The sequence below is a fragment of the Anolis carolinensis genome, chromosome 6, assembly GCF_035594765.1.
Source record: "Anolis carolinensis isolate JA03-04 chromosome 6, rAnoCar3.1.pri, whole genome shotgun sequence".
Taxonomy (NCBI): domain Eukaryota; kingdom Metazoa; phylum Chordata; class Lepidosauria; order Squamata; family Dactyloidae; genus Anolis; species Anolis carolinensis.
Window position 1 is genome coordinate 114,519,732 of NC_085846.1, and position 19,649 is coordinate 114,539,380.

General features: G+C 40.0%; 1 protein-coding gene and 1 non-coding gene across 2 annotated transcripts in view; both read left to right on the forward strand.

Annotated features, from left to right (window-relative positions):
* Window positions 1–19,649, forward strand: part of LOC100564326 (vasoactive intestinal polypeptide receptor) — a 105,264-nt gene that overhangs the window by 80,944 nt on the left and 4,671 nt on the right. Inside the window, exons 7-10 of the mRNA XM_003221880.4 lie at window positions 7,696–7,849; window positions 9,364–9,424; window positions 11,583–11,649; window positions 15,061–15,152. Of these exons, the coding sequence (XP_003221928.2) occupies window positions 7,696–7,849; window positions 9,364–9,424; window positions 11,583–11,649; window positions 15,061–15,152 (374 nt within the window). The remainder of the gene's footprint in view (window positions 1–7,695; window positions 7,850–9,363; window positions 9,425–11,582; window positions 11,650–15,060; window positions 15,153–19,649) is intronic.
* On the forward strand, window positions 14,612–14,690 carry mir1662 (microRNA mir-1662). The gene has a single exon (NR_129876.1). It is a non-coding gene; the product is annotated as a microRNA mir-1662 (primary transcript).

Consider the following 19,649-nt stretch of genomic DNA (forward strand, 5'->3'; position numbering starts at 1 on the left):
AATGGATGGAGCTTGACACTACTTTAACTGCTTTTGCTGAAAGCAATGGAATTATGAGAATTATAGTTTTACAAGTTTTTTAGCTATTTCTGCCCTATAGTGCTCACCAAACTACAAATCTCAGGATTCCATAGCATAGAGCCATGGCAGTTAAAATGGGGCCAAACTGCATTAATTCCACAGTGTAGATGCCCTCTTGATTAAGGATGTTCAACTTTTTAAACTAAAACTTCATTAAGTTGCTGATCTAGAATGCTGAAAATGTTGCTCTAGAACTTCAAAAAATGACATAGTGAATAAATGTATACACAGTGTCAATGTGTACAGTAAATGCATTATGGAATGAGACTGGTGTTCTTTCCCTGACATCTGCTCAGAAATCTCTACAGATCTAGGCCAGATTCTATTTGGAAATTGACAAATGATGGCCACATGTTTGTGCATTGTGTGTAGCCTGCCTATAAGCCAAAATAAGCTTTAAATGTCTTGACATTTCCATCATGTCAGAGGGAATTATTAAGGTCAAAGAAAAGTCAAGGATGCATGTGAATGGGAGGAGAAAGCTTTTAGGAGCATGACATAGAGATAGTTCGGTCAGTAAAGCTGAATTTGCATTGTTTTTGAGAACCCAGCATGAATCCAATGTTCATAAATAACATTCTAGTCACCTGATTAGTCCTGAGATTCAGCCATAAAGCCCTCTGTCGTAGATACTCTACTCCAAATTTCAAATCCACCCCTTTGCATTTCACCACAGGTTTCTTTGTTACCATGTTTAATGTAGCATAAATTGAGCATTGCCCATTGGGAAGGCTAATTGCCATGACATTTAGACAACCCTACTGGATGACAATGGGGAAATAGAACAACGTTCAGATCCCAAAGAGAGGAAAATCAAAGAGAGACCAAATAACGATCTCTCCCACTCACATTTCCCCAAAATACCTTCGGCACATGAAGTTCTACTTGAAGTTCAAAAGCCCAAGGCTGACCAACTGTTTTCATCAGACACATGGAGGCAAACTCTAGTCATGCATGAAAAGTCAGTCCTCACATTTCGAAAATGATGCAACCTCTTAGATAAGCGATGCGGATTATGTGGAGATAGAAGAGACGAGCAATGAGTGCAAAGCTTGGAAAAGTTATATTTTGGACTCCATCTCCTCATGCTTCCAGCTGAATGTTGGGAGATGTCATCCTAAAAAGTAACCTTACCAATCTTTGACAGTAGAGTATGTAACGTTCCAGCATTACACTTGAATAGATCTAGGAAACTGGTACTATTTTTACATAAGTCTGATGGATTCTGAAAGCTGTGGTCTGGAAAATTATAACAACATTGCCAAGTGCTCCAAAGATGTGCCTTCAGTTAACTGAAGGACTGTCACAGAAAATATGGAGCATATTTGGTTTCTGTTGCTCCAGAAGGCATGACCAGAACCAATGGGTGAATGTTACAGAAAGGCAGTTTGCAGTTCAATATTAAAAGGTCAACAGTGGGCTGCTTCACACTACACAATTATAGTGCGATGATTCCATTTTAACCACCATGGTGATGTGCTATGGAACTTTGAGGTTTGTAGTTCAAGATAAGAGGATTTTAACTCTTAAGTCAAAAAGTTATTGTGCATCACCACAGTCCAAACCCTAGGATTTCATAGAACGTTGTTGTAGCCATCCATGTGGAATTGTAGTGCTATAATTGTGTGATGTTGGAATTGGAAATGATGAGAGGTATTGCGTAATGAGTATGAGATATTTAAATGAAGGACTGATGAGCATATGAAAGAGATACTACAATTGTGTTATGTACAGAAGGACTTGTACTAAGCCTTTGAGAACTTTAAAGAATAGGAGAAGAAAAATGAAAAAGAGAAAGAAGAAAAAGATCAAAAGGAAGAGGAGGAGGGACAGATGTACCAGTAGAAAAGACTCAGCAAATAACTGAAAACCAGTCAGACCTTCTGTTCAACCGAGTAGTTCAGATGGAGTGTACGTCTATGTATTTTTATCACACAAGGCTGATAAAGCGCAATTACAGCAGGATAAAACTTCTTTCCATGGGGTTTACTGCCCAACGTCTTTTCTCTTCTGTAATCTTATCTCATCTGGGTCTTCTCTTTTCGTTGATGGGAAGACTCCATCAATGAATCGTCCTCTCTTCCATGTGCAATAATGTCCTTCTGCCACAGACCGATATTGCGACGTGAAGGAAATTCTTGTGAAAATGCCAAAGCTCCATGACTTTGGAAGACCAGTCATGGGAATTCCGAACAGCAAGGTGCCAACATTGCAAAATTGCAGCAAAACGTGAAAGCGACTGTTCCAACAATAATACATTTCTGCTTGCTTGAACAATGCAGTTGCAATGAGTCAACTTGTTAGTGTGATAGTCCAAATTCTCCTGCAGAGTTGTGGCAGCCCCATGAAATTTTCACAGGATAGTCTTAGGCAGAAAATCCTCAAAGGTGTTTTTAATCCAATTCCTTCCTCTCACCTATAGCCAATGGCATCTGGCATTTGTTGGAAGTCTCCCATCCAAATACAAATGGGTCTGGCCCTGCTTAACTTCCAAGATCAAATGGGATCTGGTGCCTTTAGGGTATTTTGATAGAAAATGAGGCTACAATTAAGGCCTGGGAAGAACAAAATGGAAGGAATCTGTTGTTAAATGTAGCCTGGCATCCAGGCATTGGCTTTCAAAAGGCAGGAGAACACCAGCTTTTTGTTGAATGCAACACCTTTCCTCGCTCTCAGCTCTTAGCATAACATCATTGTTTATGACAGATTTATAACTCTTGGGTTGCTGAATGACTCAACTATGGATAGCCTCTGTATTTCTGGCTCATTTTCATCATGTTTTTGACCTTGGACTGAATGATTCACGCTTAGTCTTGTTCTATTGACAATGTGCCTTTGCTATAGAGAAACTCATCTTCCTTCTGATCACCAACTTCGAATATCGCAACTGAACTAAAGCAGGACGTGAGGGAAGTGCTGTTAGACTAGATGACCCCTGGGCTCTCACGTGCTGTGACTCCCAATCCGGGGCTCAAACGTGCCCTTCTGCAAATATGCCAGGCTATAATTAATCATGCGGGGGAGGACAAGAAAGCCACGAGCAACGACGGCGAGGAAAGGACACCAGAAAGAATTGGCTATACAAACCCACTCTGTTCCAAACAGGCGGTAATGTCACAAGCTCCATTGCGCCAGCCCAGAAGCGTGTCTCTCCTCGAATGCCCTTGCGTCGTCGTCCTGCTGCTTCTGTGCCATCTGACAATCCCGGTTGACTTGGCACAAGAGAGCTAGGAGCCAGCTCCCGGCTGTGAGTCTCTCGGTTTGATTCCGATCAAACTTCCAGCCCCAAACTTGGAGCTCACCTTCTGTTGGCACCTTCTGCTTTCTGTTTGAAAGAAAGGATAGTCAGAGATTGTTCTTGGAATGAAAAGCTAGTTAGAGGTTTCGTTCCCCTTAAGAAGGGATGTACATTGCAGAAGAGATCTTAGGCTGGCACACTGGAAAAATCCAAATTGCAGGCAGAAAAATAATCTTATAATCCTCAACAGGAGGAACGTTTTTAGGTGGAAATACATTAACAAATAGTAATAGCTTGGACCTTTGTTAAACTACACTCAGGCCTATCTATTTGCAGGTCTAACTTTCGCAGATTTGAATATTCAGTTTGGATTAATATGGCCTCTCTAAGAATCTCTAGGCCTCCCAGTACAACTTTGGAGGACCTTCTGGCAAAAGTCAACCATAAAGTCACATGAGAGGATCTAGAAACTGGTAGAGAAAACACTTCTCTAGGAATATCTCCATGTAACGGCACTCCATGCAGTCATGCCGGCCACATGACCTTGGAGATGTCTATGGACAACGCCAGCTCTTCGGCTTAGAAATGGAAATGAGCACCAACCCCCAGAGTCAGACATGACTGGACTTAACATCAGGAGAAACCTTTACTTTTTTAAGGAATATCTCAGTTCTCCAGCACAAAACAGTGGTCAACGTCTGCTGGAAACTGAGATCCTCCAGCACAATACTATGGAAACTGACCATAAAGTCACATGGAGAACCTACAGCTCCTAGACATGTGGACAGAAAACCCTCTTTGGGGCAAAAGACTGATAATAATTAGTCTGGTTCCTGGTGGGTTATTCTTTTGTACTTGAGTGTTGACATTCAACACTTCAGTGAGAGAACCATAATCAGAATTAACAAATTGGGTCGTTGTATGTTTTCCAGGCAGTATGGCCATGTTCCAGAAGTATTCTCTCCTGACGTTTCGCCCACATCTATGGCAGGCATCCTCAGAGGTTGTGAGGTACATGGAGAAACTAAGCAAGGAAGGTTTATATATCTGTGGAAGTTCCTGGGTGGAGGGAAGAACTCATGTCTATTGGAGGCCAGTGGGAATGTTGTAATTAATCACCTTTGTTAGCATTAAATGGCCTTCCCATCCTCACTTCCTGGCCTGGGGGAATCTTTTGTTCAGAGTCGTTAGCTGCCCATGATTGATTCCTGTCTGGAATTTTCAGAGTGCTGCTCCTTATTTACTGTTCTGATTTTTGAGTTTTTTAATACTGGTAGCCAGATTTTGTTCATTTTCATTGTTTTCTCCTTTCTGTTGATGTTGTCCACATGCCTGTGAAGTTCAATGGCTTCTCTGTGTAGTCCGACATGACAGTTGTTGGAGTGGTCGAGCATTTCTGTGTCCTCGAATAATATGCTCCGTCCAGGTTGGTTCATCAAGTGCTCTGCTATGGCTGATTTCTCTGGTTGAGTGAGTCTGCAGTGCCTTCCATGTTCTTTGACTTGTGTTTGGGCAATGCTGCGTTTGATGGTCCCTATGTAGACTTGTCCATAGCAATTAACAAATTTCCAACCAAACATGGGAGAACGTCCAAGAAGCAATGTGTTCCTTTGATGCATTAACCACAACTCACAATATCCAAAGTCATCAATGAACTTATAACTTCTTCAATGCTCATTGTTTTCCTTTTCACATGAATACTTAATAGGATGGTTTCCTCCTAAATCCTCGCCAACCTTTGTTTGCTCAGTGGGACTTGCACAGTTGCCATTCATGAGAGCCTGTGTGGCATAGTGGCTTGCGTGTTGGACTAGTTAATTGAGTCTTGGGCCACAAGCTTGGAAATCAAAGTCCAAATCCCCACTGGGCTATGAAAGCCCACTGGGTGACCCTAGGCAAGTCACTCTCTCCCAACCCCAGAAAACCCTGCGATAGATTCCGCTTTAGGTCACCACAAATTAGTCTCGAAGGCACACAACCATCACCATAGATTTCCTACCGTTGGTTTTTGGAAGGCTTCCCAGACTCCTCTCTCCTCCATCCAACTCTAGCTTTGTTGCCTCCAGTCGATGCTGTGCCTGGCAGCAAGATTTGCCTTGTGCCATCTGCATCTCAAATTGTCCTTGACTTTTGCAAGAAACACATGGTGTCTTCTTTCTTTCCTGGAGCCATTCTTTCTTTACAGGTATTTCCAGGGCTGGCTTAAGGCTGTGCATTCCCAAGGCGCCTTTTTCTTATGTTGAGGAATGAGAGCTTTATGTGTTGCATATAGGGATGGAAATATATATTTTTTAATTTCTCTACCCCAATGATTGCAGAACATGTGGGCTTTTAGAGGAAAGATTGAGATAGAGAATCCTTTACAGATGAGAACCTTTGCAATTCAGGAATTTTGTGGCAAAAAATTCATGTGTGGTTTTTGTGCACAGAAAATTGCATTTTTACACCAAAAAATACTGCTGCCTGCACAAAAAAATGGCATTATTGCTACAAAAAGTGCATTCTTCCTTTCCAAATACTTCATTTTCTGGACAGAATATAATACTACAGTAGAGTCTCACTTATCCAACATAAACGGGCTGGCAGAACTTTGGATAAGTGAGAATGCTGGATGATAAGGAGGGATTAAGGAGAAGCCTATTAAATGTCAAATTGTGTTATTATTTTACAAATTAAGCACCAAAACATCATGTTTTACAACAAATCGACAGAAAAAGCAGTCCAAAACACTGTAATGTTATGTATTAGATACTGTATTTATGAATTTAGCATCAAAACATCGCAATATATTGAAAACATTGACTACAAAAACACTGGCTACTAACAAATTGACTACAAATAAAGATAGAATTGCATAAAATGAACTTACAGTAGCTACAGTGTCAGAAATCAAATCCATAAAAAGTTCAATCCTTGCCACCTAGAGAAACAGCAGTAGATCAGGACAGCAGGCAAACTGTGTTGGATAATCCAGAACATTTGGATAACCAAATGTTGGATAAGTGAGATTCTACTGTATATGCTAGAGCCTTGTTTTCTACACAACAGGTGCAATCTGCTATGCAGTGAATGCTGTTTCATACCCTGCACCTTGAAAATAGAGGACTTTACTAAGAAAGAAAAATGTCAATATTACTTCTTGTTTCCCTTGAGAATGAAATTATCAAATAAGTTGGTTCTTATTTGTCTGTATCTGGGTGGAGAGAACATTGTGTTCTCTCTCAAACCTTAACACTACAGTAAATAAAATAGGAAATATGGAACATAGTCTTACTTTTTATTTTTTACTCCCTGAGCACATCTAGAATTAATTCAGTTTGATACCACTTTAATGGCCAAGGCTCAATGCGATGGAATCTTGGGAGTTGTAGTTTGGCAAAGATCCAGCACTCTTTGGCAGAGAAAGGGAAAGATCTTGTTAAACTACAACTTCCAGGATTCCATAGCAGTTAAAGTGGTTTTCTTTTGTGTAGATGCACTCATGTATTCAAAGTGCTAATTTTGATCCATAAAACCCTATATGGCTTGGGTCCAGGATAACTGAAGGGCTGTTTGATGGACTCATTTTATTGCACATCTCCTTGAGATCCTTGGATATAGAGAAGCATATTAATCTTTACCTTTAACAAATATGTTTGCATTTGAAGTTCTTACCGTGTTTCCCCGAAAATAAGACAGTATCTTATATTATTTTTTGCTCCCAAAGATGCGCTAGGTCTTATTTTCAGGGGATGTCTTATTTTTCCATGAAGAAGAATTCACATTTATTGTTGAACAAAAAAATGAACATTTATTATATACTGTACAGTAGTTTTCATCACAAACCAACATAACGAAACCAGATGAGCTGTGACTCCTATCAAGAATTTCTTGTTATTACCATTATTTCCATGTACAAGTCATATGTACATTTACCGATCCTGCATGCTCTTGTGTTCTGTTTGGCGAGCATAATTCCAAACAAAAACTTTGCTAGGTCTTACTTTCGGGGGAGGCCTTATATTTAGCAATTCAGCAAAACTTCTACTAGGTCTTATTTTTTGGGGATGTCTTATTTTCGGGGAAACAGGGTATATAGCTTTTTCTATGTTCCTTCTGTAGCAATCATATTTTTCATTGTTTCTCTTGCATTTACTTATTTTACTCATGTATGCTGCCAACTTTGGTTATTTAGATTCTGGTCCACCCTCTTTTAAAAAAAATCAGCAGGGATCCCATCAGGTCCGCTGGCTTTGTTATTGTAAATTGCTTAGAGAAATGTGATGATGGATGCCATGGACAGTTTTTTTTAAATTATGGAATTAATCAAGCAATTGACAAATACAGAACAATCTTTTCCAGCTTCGTTTCTTAGCAAAACTTTGTTTGACTTACAGATTGGGTGCAAGGCGGCGATGGTTTTCTTCCAATACGGCATCATGGCCAACTTCTTTTGGCTCCTGGTCGAAGGCTTGTATCTCCACACGCTTCTGGTGGTTTCCTTCTTTTCCGAAAAGAAATACTTTTGGTGGTACATCCTGATTGGATGGGGTAAGTCTTGTCTTTTTGGTTCCTTTCTTCTTCACATCTGTGGATTTAACTTTTAACTGCTATAGCTCAGTGCTATGAAGTCATGAGAGCTATCATTTGGTGAGCCCTCTTTGTCAGAAAAAGCTCAAGATCGTGTGTGTAAAACAATAATAAAATAAGCTTTAAAAGGAAATGCATAAGTTATATTACATGGATGGCCAGATCTAATCTTTCCCTCGGCTCCATATAGATGTGATTTCTGATACCATTCAAAAATAGTAAATATATATATGGTAGACTTTCAGTTAACCAGCACCCATGGGGATTGGTAGATGTCAAATAGTTTCTCGTTGCCTGAGAGTTAGTATTTAAAAAATAGGCCTAACTACTACCATGTCCCATACTATACCATAAATTCTGTATTGGCTTGATATTAACTAAGCCAAATACAGTAGAGTCTCACTAATCCAAGCCTCGCTTATCCAAGCCTCTGGATTATCCAAGCAATTTTTGTAGTCAATGTTTCCAATACATCATGATATTTTGGTGTTAATTCGTAAATACAGTAATTACTATATAGCATTACTGCATATTGAACTACTTTTTCTGTCAAATTTGTTGTATAACATGATGTTTTTGGTGCTTAATTTGTAAAATCATAACCTAATTTGATGCTTAATAGGCTTTTCCTTAATCCCTCCTTATTATCCAACATATTCACTTATCCAACATTCTGCCGGCCCGTTTATGTTGGATAAGTGAGACTCTACTGTATATGGTAGACTTTCCGTTAACTAGCATCCATGGGGATTGGTAGATGTCAAATAGTTTCTAGTTGCCTGAGAGTTAGTATTTAAAAAATAGGCCTAACTATTACCATGTCCCATACTATACCATAAATTCTGTATTGGCTTGATAGTAACTAAGCCAAATAACAACAAATGTAACTTAATGCAAAACAGTTTTACCACATTATAAAAGCAGCTCTGTGGATGCAATATGCAGTTTTAGTTAAATGGCAGTTAAAATTGATTTTCTTTCCATATATAATCAAAGCATTACTTTTCCGATTTTTGTTGCTGGATGCTTGAGAGTTCTTTTCATGCTCGTTGCTTGAGTTCTGGTTAACATAGATATACTACTGTATATGTTGTTCTAGATTATCTTTTTAAAAGTCCATGTAGTTCAGACTTCAAGGTTGTCTCTGGGAGGTTTTCTCTCCTTCTTTGAAAACCCTTCATTGAGAAGAGATCAGAAGATAGGAAAAAACATAACTGCAGATTTGTGCATTAATTAATACACAAATTAATTGTGTGGGGAAAGACCTCATAAAACTACAACTCCCATGATTCCATAGCATTGAGCCATGGCTGTTAGAGTGGGTCGAACTGCTCTAATTCCATAGTGTCGATGCAGCTTTGGTTTTGCTCACTACTTTTTGACAAGGGCTGCTAATCTGATTTGAACACTCATTTTGCAGCACATCATACCTGAAACTAAGTCCGTTCATGAGATATCTCATCCTTTTTTGGCAGGGGCCCCGACGGTGTTCACTTCCGCCTGGACCGCCACTAAGATTCACGAGGGCGATGCTGGGTAAGTGAGCAAATGTGAGCATTTCTGGGCAGAACAACCCCTTATAACATTTGGTGTTTTGTATCCAGAGAGAATATCTCACAAAAAGAGAGAGAAACCTATAGGCAAGGGACATGACTATTTGGTTCTTCAAGTCCCAAACCTTTAAAGGATAGGAGTTTGGGAATCAGCAGTGTAGAGGTTTTAGCATCATACTACGACTCCAAAAACTGGGGATTGAATGCCTTCTCACCCATGAAACCCATTGAGTAATGTTGGGCAAATCAACTCTCTCAGCCTCAAAGGAAGGCAAAGGCAAGCCCTTCCTGAACCAATCTTACAAGAAAACCCAATGATATTATTTCTTTTGGATTGGTGTAAGTCAGAAATGACCTGAAGGCACACACAAAACAGCATTGAGTGACAGAGTGGCATATATTCTTATGTTCTGGATGCTCAACGTCTTCTGGGACTTCCAAAACAGCAATATACCTAAATGCTCAATGTGTTGTCGAAGGCTTTCATGGCTGGAATCACTGGGTTGCTGTGAGTTTTCCAGGCTGTATGGCCATGCTTCTGGAACATGGTCATACAGCCTGGAAAACTCACAGATACCTTGATGCTTCTTGGTCTTCTTTTCTATCCACCCTGTTGTCTATTATAGTTCAAAAGGTGGGTTTAGGGTTGACATGAGAGATGTAGTACTTCCAACTGATTACACAATGTCAAATCCGGGAGCCCCCGAGGGCACAGCATATTAAAGCACTGAGCTGCTAAACTTGCAGACTGAAAGGTCGCAGGTTCTAACCCGGGGAGTGGAGTGAGCTCCCGCTGTTAGCCCCAGCTTCTGCCAACCTAGCAGTTCAAAAACATGCGGAGATCAATAGATTCCGCTCTGGCAGGAAAGTAACAGCACTCCATGCAGTCATGCCGGCCACATGACCTTGGAGGTGTCTACGGACAATGCCAGCTCTTCAGCTTAGAAATGGAGATGAGCACCAACCTCCAGAGTCGGACACGACTGGACTTCATGTCAGGGGAAACCTTTGCCTTTACTATCCTCAAATCCAAGACCTTGGCCATTATCTTCTGTTCAATATCAAAACTCAACAATACCACACAAAGTGGTGGCATGCAAATCAGTATAAATCATCACTTGGACCATGCAATCTTCCTCCGCCATCATTTAGTAAGTCCACATCCATTACCCCCTTGTAAAGTTATGAGGGTATGGCCATAATGTAACTGAATTTCACTATGTAACACAACTTTTATTCCTGGTTATATATGTCATGTCCTGATTGGGTCTAGCATAAAAACATGGGTAAAATTAATTAAAATTCAAGAACTTTGTTTATGTGGGAGGGATATCCTGCAGTATATTTTGCTATACAGTAGAGACTCGCTTATCCAATATAAATGGGCCGGCAGAACGTTGGATAAGCAAAAATGTTGGCTAATAAGGAGGGATTAAGGAAGAACCTATGAAACATCAATTTATGTTAAAATTTTACAAATTAAGTGTCAAGAACACTATGTTTTAAATCAAATCGACAGAAAAAGCAGTTCAATACACGGTAATGTTATGTAGCAATTACTATATTTACGAATTTAGCACCAAAATATTGAAATGTATTGAAAACATGGACTACAAAAACACGGATCATTAAAAGGCAGACTGCGTTGGATTATCCAGAATGTTGGATAAGCAAAAGTTGGATAAGAGTGATTCTACTGTAGTTATTTCAACAAATATCTCCTAGAATCTCAACCAATTCAACCTAGTTTGTGGCAGCCACAAAAACAAAGTTTCTGGAGTATAAGAACTATTTTCAAAGTAAACACTGCACAATTAAACAGGAAATAACACTTTCAAACCAGGAACAGAACATTTTTCAAATTTCATTACATAGTGTTGTAAGTCTGTTACTGGGGCGAGAAGAGAATCAGAAGCCATTTCTTTGTTTGTTACAATGTATTTGCCAGCTCGGTGCCTTAATCAAATGTTTGCTTTTTTTGCAATCTAAAAGACTTACGTCCTATGCTCTCAATCAAAGTTTGCACACATTTACAGAGCTGAGGTTTTTAAAGTTATATTTTTCCATCCTCAAAGATTCACCAGACTTTGCATCATGAAAAGAATCAGCTTTTAATATGTGGTTTAATATTTTCGTTTCAGTTGCTGGGACTTAATCGAATCTCATTATTGGTGGATCATCAAGACTCCCATTTTGGTTTCTATATTGGTAATGTATCTGTCTTTGTCAATAGCTAGCAAAGCCTTGCCTAAAAGTGTTTCTACACCAGGAATGGGCAAACTTTGGCCCTCCAGGTGTTTTGGACTACAACTCCCACCATTCCTAACAGCCTACCGGCTGTTAGGAATGGTGGGAGTTGTAGTCCAAAACATCTGGAGGGCCAAAGTTTGCCCATACCTGCTCTACATTGTAGAATTAATACATTTTGACACCCTTTTAATGGAGCAATACTATGGAATGGAAGGCTTTGTAGTTTTAATTTTTTTTTTGCCTTCTCTGATAAAGAGTGCCTCACCAAACTACAACTCCCAATGAGATATGAACATTGGGCTCAAACTACAAGATTCCATCTAAATTTTAGGAAGAATTCCTGATGCTCAGAGCTATTTGGCAATGGAATCTGCTATTGCCTAGAAATGTGCAGAATCTTAGTCTTTGAAAATGTTTAGACAGAAGGCCATCTCTCTGGAGGGCTTAGATTGTGTCTTCCTGCAATGAGGAATCAGGTTGGACTAGATAGCCTTCAAGGTGTCTTCCAAGCCTAGGATTCTATCATTCTAGATTGGAAAAATATCCAAGAAAGAAAAATAGATTTCTGTATCTTGGGACAGCAGGGAACTTTTCGTCAGTGAGATATATGCGTGCAAGAGAGAAATGAGGGATTACCGAAAGCAAAAGAGAGGACCAAAATAGGCATGAAGTGTCTGATTAGAAGGCATTCTCATACTACTTATAAGAATTAAAGGTATTACTGAGATTTGCTATGACTTTTAGAAAGAAGGAGGAGGAGGAAAGGATTGAGGCACCAAAAAGGCTTGAGACGTGGGGAACATTGCTGATGCAAAGAAATTCAGTGGCTGGATCTACACTGCCATATAATCCAGTTCAAAGCAGATAGTCTGGATTTTATCTGGCAGTGTAGATTCAACCAATATTTGAGATTCATGGGACAAAGGATTTCTTCATGAACCCTTTTTCTCTTGAATGAGAGGCTTTCAAAGTGGAAGCCTTTGTATTGAATAGGCAACATGCAGGATGGTTATTTTCATAGCAAATGCAGTTGGTCCTCCATTTCCATGGATTCTGCATCCATGGCTTGGAAATATTCTAAAAAATACTCCAAGCAGCAATGCTTGATTTTATCTATCTATATATATAAAAGAGTGATGGCATCACGGCGATCCACAAAACAACAAAACTATAGGCCCCCCAACCTCGAAATTTGACAATACAACCCATCATCCATGCCTCTAGGTTGATACAACAAAAAGAAAAGAAAAATAAAGTCCTAATTAGAGGGAGAGCAATCATTGTTTTTATCCAATTGCTGCCAGTTTAGAGGGCTAATCTCTTCCCACTTGGTCTCCTAGCAACCAACTCAGCCAAGGGACAGCCAGGGTTCAGTTAGGGGACAGGCAGATTTAGGCCTCACTTAGGCTTCTTCCACAGATTATCTAATTTGCACTGGATTATATGGCAGTGTAGACTCAAGGCCCTTCCACTCAGCTATATAACCCATTTATAATCTTATATTATCTGCTTTGCGCTGGATTATCTTGACTCCACACTGCCATATAATCCACTTCAGTATGCATTTTATACAGCTGTGAAGAAGGGGCCTCATATAATCCAGTTCTAAGCAGATAATATAAGATTATCAATATACAATATACAATTCCTCAATACTTTATTTCCCATACCACCATACTTCACCACAGCAACGTGTGGCCGGGCACAGCTAGTTATTTTATATATGTTATTTTATATATTCTGCTCAGACCTGGGTCCTATCTCAAAGATATCTTACTATGCATTTGCAAGTGTTCCAAAATCCAAACAAGTCTGAAATATGGAACACTTCTGATCCCAAGCATTTGAAATAAGGGAAACCCAAGCTATGTTTGAATTAGAAGAATAGTAAGATTAAATTTTGCTTCCCCTACATTTAACTAACAGTTAATGTAGGGCAGTGATGGTCAACCTATGATACGCGTGTCAGCAATGACACGCCTAGCCATTTTTTCTGACACGCTGTCGCCTGCAGATTGATTGGATGACTATGTCTTTTGTGGCCAAATTTGGTGTGATTTGATCCAGTGGTTTTGTTGTTTACTCCATGGGAATTATGCACATTACATTTATATATATATATATTATATCATTCTATTATTATTCTATTATTATTATTATTATAGTATATTATCATATTATTACCATTATATTATTATTATGTTATTCATTATTCATGACTACATTGAAACTAGAATAGAGAGAAATCAGCGTGGAAACTGCAAGAGGTACCACAGATTGTTGTACATGGAAATAAGGGTAGTCAATAGTTTTTGATTTATTAAATACAGTTATATATTGCAATTATACATTTTTGTTATTTAAACTATACATATTGCGAAATTATGTTTTTTTTCTCAAACTGACACACCACCCAAGTCATGCTAAGTTTTTTGGTGAATTTTGACACACCAAGTGCAAAAGGTTGCCCATCATTGATGTAGGGGAAACAAAACATTTCAACACCTCTCACCTTTCGCTAGCAAGTCAGAAGTCACATGCATTTTCTGTTTTTCCTTTTGTTATTTTGGTTGAATAATGTATGTCTTAGTTTAGTGTGTTAGTTTAGCCTTGTTGTCTCTGTGCTTATTTTGTGGAGTTAGCTCTTACATGTGTATACAGGATGTCCCAAAGGAAATTGTAGCTAAATGTTGATATTATTACATGTTAGTAATAAAAGTGAGTTGAAGTCTAAAACACCTGGGTTTTGTCCATAAAAATGTTGTAATCCTTTTAAATTTTTCTGGCTTGAGGCCATAGCACTAGAAACCATGGAGATGCTCCATGGTAAACAAGACTCTTCTTCTGACTTGGGTTCCTAAGTTCTGGCTAATGGAGCCACTTTGCCCGTCTGGGTCCTCGATGTTGTGCATAGCTACGCACTGTGGGCTTGACATCATCCTACTTGAGATGTAATGTAATGCAAAGTCCCAAGTAGGTTGATGTCTGGCCCAAGATGGCTGCAGTCTTGCCATGCCTTACCTTGCAATCCACTGAACTCTCTCTCTCTCTTTCTGCGTATGTCTATGTTTCATGTCCTTTCATTGTGATAATCCAAAAAAAAAAAATGCCGGCCTGGATGTGTATTTCTTCTGAACATCCCCCCTTTCTGAGTCTGCATGCAAAGGGATCTTAGAGCAGAGATTTCCAAACATTTCATGCTGGTGGCACACTTTTTAGACATGCATCATTTCACAACACAGTAATTCACGTTTACTTTTGAGCAAGTGAGCATACCTATATTTCCAAGTTCAGTTAGATGTCTTGGCATCCGAGTTTGTGGCAAAGTCTTGATTCCTTTTTTCCCTTCCATTTTTCTCTCCCCAACAGATAAATTTTGTTCTCTTTATCCGCATTATCCGGATCCTGGTCCAGAAACTACACTCTCCCTACGTAGGACGAAATGAAACAAGCCAGTATTCGTAAGTCTGATTTGCTTGAGTGACTGTTTTTTTTCTGCATCTGAACCTCTACTTTACCTTTAGCCTTAAATACTACAGATATGCTGGTGGGTTTTATGTCATGAGAAGATGAACCGACTCGTGATAGGACTTCATCCCATGAGTGGGGGAAGCATCACATTACCATCACATTGTATCATGTAGCATTAGAAAACAAAGTGTATTGTTTCTCAGTCCCCATCCCATGTTGTTTATGGCCCCGTGTTCTGAAATCACCCATTTTCAGATCTATCAAATTCATGAGATCTTTGAAATTGTAAAAGATCGAAATTTCGCGGGTTTTTGGTTTTGGGAACTTGGAGGTGCCAAAGTAGAGATTTCCTGAAGTAGCGAAAATTTGAATGAATACATAAATTTAAAAAATACAGTGAAAGGCAAGGATCAAGTGGCTGGATTTTGGGAGACTACTGAGGCATCACTGCTTCTTACGACAAGGCCCATAGGAACACTAATTCATCCACGTAACCAAATTGATTCAATGCAGGTGAATCTAATATATCTCATTTTCTCTCATTTCAAAGCAATTCCTGAGCACAAGAGACGATTTCTGCACATCTTCTCTCCCTTTTGTTTCTTACCATTTTCAAAACACTTCAGTAATGGAGCATGTCAGATGCAAGGGGTTCTCCTCGTGATTAACTTTAAAAATGTTTTAGAAGTGTTAAGAAGTGAGTGTGTGTGTGTGTGTGTGTGTGTGGTATAATGTCCTTTGTATCAACTTTAAAGGAACTTTCCAAAGTTCTGAACTACTTTCTTAATAGAGCAGTGGTTTTCAACCTGTGGGTCCCCGGATATTTTGGCCTTCAATTCCCAAACTGGCTGGGATTTCTGGGAGTTGTAGCCCAAAACACCTGGGGACCTACAGGTTGAGAACCACTTCAATAGAGGTTCGGCATTAAAATCCAGATAGGCCATAGCAGCTGGTAAATTCTGGTCACTGTGATCCAAAAAAATGACATTTCCAAGTTATAGGCTCAAATTCTTAAACTGTGGATCTCATGCTAGAAGATTCTCATGATATTCTCCTGATAATCTCAGCCTTCACAAACAATTCCCTAGCTTTTGTTGCCAGCCCAGGAACGGGAGCTCCAACTAATGCCATGTGCTAACCTTCACCTGCCAATAACTGTCAGGGAAGAAGTGAAGGTGATCTGATTCTGAAATGAGCTCCATCAAAGCTGTCAGGTTGATTTGGATCCATCACGCCTGCCTGCATTGAAGTGAAGAGCTCTTAAAGTTCATTAGCGGCTCCTGGTGCCTTTGGGGACCTCTCACGCTAACGAAGAGTCTGGCTTGTGAAGTTTCCTTCATGTTGCTCAAGAGCCTCGCTCCCAAGAATAGCAATAAATAGGTGGGTTCTCTGAAGAAGTGTCCTACAGGAGAAAGCGATGCTCAGATCCATAGGTAATAATAGCAATATGGTAGCCACTACCCTTTCCATGAGTTCACTTTCCATGGTTTCCATGGTCAACTTTAATCCTAAAATATTATTTTGGACTCATCTACACGGATGTGCTCCAGAGCAGCCTTGAATCTGCACAGATGTAAAGATTATATGCACAGATAATTGGAATTATATCCCAATTATATGCACAGATGGGGAGCATAGCTGCTCAACTGAGGCAGCACACAGCTTATTTATTTATTTACTTACTTACTTACTTACTTACTTACAGTATTTATATTCCACCCTTCTCACCCCGAAGGGAACTCAGGGCTGATCACAATGTACACATACATGGCAAACGTTCAATGCCATTAGACATACAGACAGAGATAGAGACGAAGACACAGAGGCAATTTTAACATTTTCCAACTTCCAGGCTTCATGAGGGTATGCTCGATTCTGGCCACAGGGGGAGCTGCTGTTTCATCATCCACTGTGACACCGAGTCCCTGATGGATTGCTTCCTCATTCCTTTCTGCATGCTGCTAGACAATTTTATGGTGTCCTATTTGAACAATAAACCAGTTTGAATTGGACCAAACCCAGCTGTTCAGATTGCTCCAAAGCCATAGGATATTCCAGAGTTTCCAGCAAAATCTGGAATAACTCCCAACTTTGCCAAAATACGCTGGGACCCTCACTGGAAGTAGCTGTACATCATGAAGACAGACAACCTTTTATTTGAGATGAGGCTAAGGGGGTTGTCTCGTGTAGGTGAGCCTGTCCCCACTTCCCTGTGGGTTTAGTTTCCACCGTTTTCATTATTTGCAATCAAGCATCATCCAAAAGTAGTTCCCCCTTTACCCACAGGTTCCCCATTATGAACAGGTTTGCTTTTTGTGGGTTTCAATCTGGTTTCAGGATTTTGATCGCCTTGGTTGTCCTTCTGTTCCATCTTGTCGATGTCCTCACGGGTAGAAAGTGCATGTGAAAGAGCATATACATCACAAAATAATCCCAGAGCCATTGCAGTGTAATGGTTTGAGTGTTGGGTTACAGCTTTGGAGACCATGAATTGTTGCTTGGCCATGGAAATCTTTTGGGTCATCTTAGGCACTGAAAGGCATGAATTCAGATCCACAGGCAAGATAGATAAAGATATAGATATATAGGTATGTATGCATATGCATAAGTAGTTCACATACACATACAAAAAGCAAGACTTCACATGCTTATTGATGTTGTTAAACTGTTTACCAAACCCACTCCATGGTTGAGCAGGCATCCAAACCCTGGTCTCCAAATATCCTAGTCCAATACTCAAACCACTACACTATTCTGGTTCTCAGATCATCTTCTGATGTAGGGAAGGACAATTGCCCATGGGACCTGAGCTTGGACTACGACTCTCAAGTCCAAGGTTTGATTTCCTGTCTGGTTGGGATGACCTTGGTCAAGTCACTTAACACTCTTCCCCAGAAAATCCCATGATAAGGTCAACTTTGGGTCACCATAAATCGGAAATGGCTTGAGGGCACACAACCAAGAACCTTACATAACGTCTTTAGATTGAACATCTGCAACAGCTTCCTATTTCCACCTCAAGACAGCACAGCTCTGAAGAGCTTTGATTAAATCAGCATATGGAAAAATGTCCCCAATTTGGGTGGCGTCATCATAACAGAGACGAACGCTTCATTCTTAAGAGGGTGGAAGCAATGACCCCAGGCCTCATCAGAGGATCTGCAAGTCCGGCTGCAGATCAGCAATTAGATATTCATTAGCTGTGGACCTTCTGATCCCAGCTTCTGTTCCAGATTGGGAAGCGATGCCTGCAGGGCTGGTGGGAAAAGAGGAAGATGAGGGTCCTTTGCTGACCCACCAGCTGGGCCAGAACAAGAGGAACTGATGAGATGGTGGCTTTGGAAGAGGAGAACTGAAACCCACTGGCTCTGAATGTCAGGAGCAAAAGGACACAAAACATGTGTAAAGTCACAGCAAGGACAGTTTGTAGGAAAAGGGGAAACAGCACGGATGGAGCCAAGATGTTCAGTGTGTTGTCGAAGGCTTTCATGGCTGGGATCACAGGATTGTTGTATGTTTTCCGGGCTGTCTGGCCATGTTCTAGAAGTATTCTCTCCTGACATTTCGCCCACATCTATGGCAGGCATCCTCAGAAGTTGTGAGATATGGAGAAACTAAGCACTCTGAAAACACTCTGAAAACAGAGGAATTCCAGACATGGGAACCAAGGGCAGTTAACGACTCTGAACAAAGGATGCCCTCAGGCAGGAGTAGCCAGGAGATGAAGCTATTCAATGCTAATCAAGGTGATTAACTATAACATTCACACTGGCCTCCAACTGACAAAGAGTTCTTCTCTCACCCTGGACTTTCCACAGATACAGTAGAGTTTCACTTATCCAACGTTCTGGATTATCCAACAGATTTTTGTAGTCAATGTTTTCAATACATCGTGATATTTTGGTGCTAAATTCGTAAATACAGTAATTAGTACATAGCATTCCTGCGTATTGAACTACTTTTTTGTCAAATTTGTTGTTAAACATGATGTTTTAGTGCTTAATTTGTAAAATCATAACTTAATTTGATGTGTAATAGGCTTTTCCTTAATCTCTCCTTATTATCCAACATATTCACTTATCCAACATTCTGCTGGCCCATTTAAGTTGGATAAGTGAGACTCTACTGTATATATAAACCTTCCTCGCTTAGTTTCTCCAAACCTCACAACCTCTGAGGATGCCTGCCATAGATGTGGGCGAAACGTCAGGAGAGAATACTTCTAGAACATGGCCAGACAGCCCGGAAAACATACAACAACCCTGAGCCAAGATGTGTTTGTGATAAGCAGCCCCTACAGACTTCTCAAACTGCTCTTTTTTATCACAAAAAAAGAGTGAATTGGCTTTCTCCCCAGACCTTCTAGTGTAGTTTCTAAATTCCTTGACAGCAACAACTTCCATCTTATTTTGGAAGCTAGGAAGGTCAACCGTGGTTGGTAGTTGGATGGGAAACTGCCAATGAATTCCAGATGCTGTAGGCTTTAT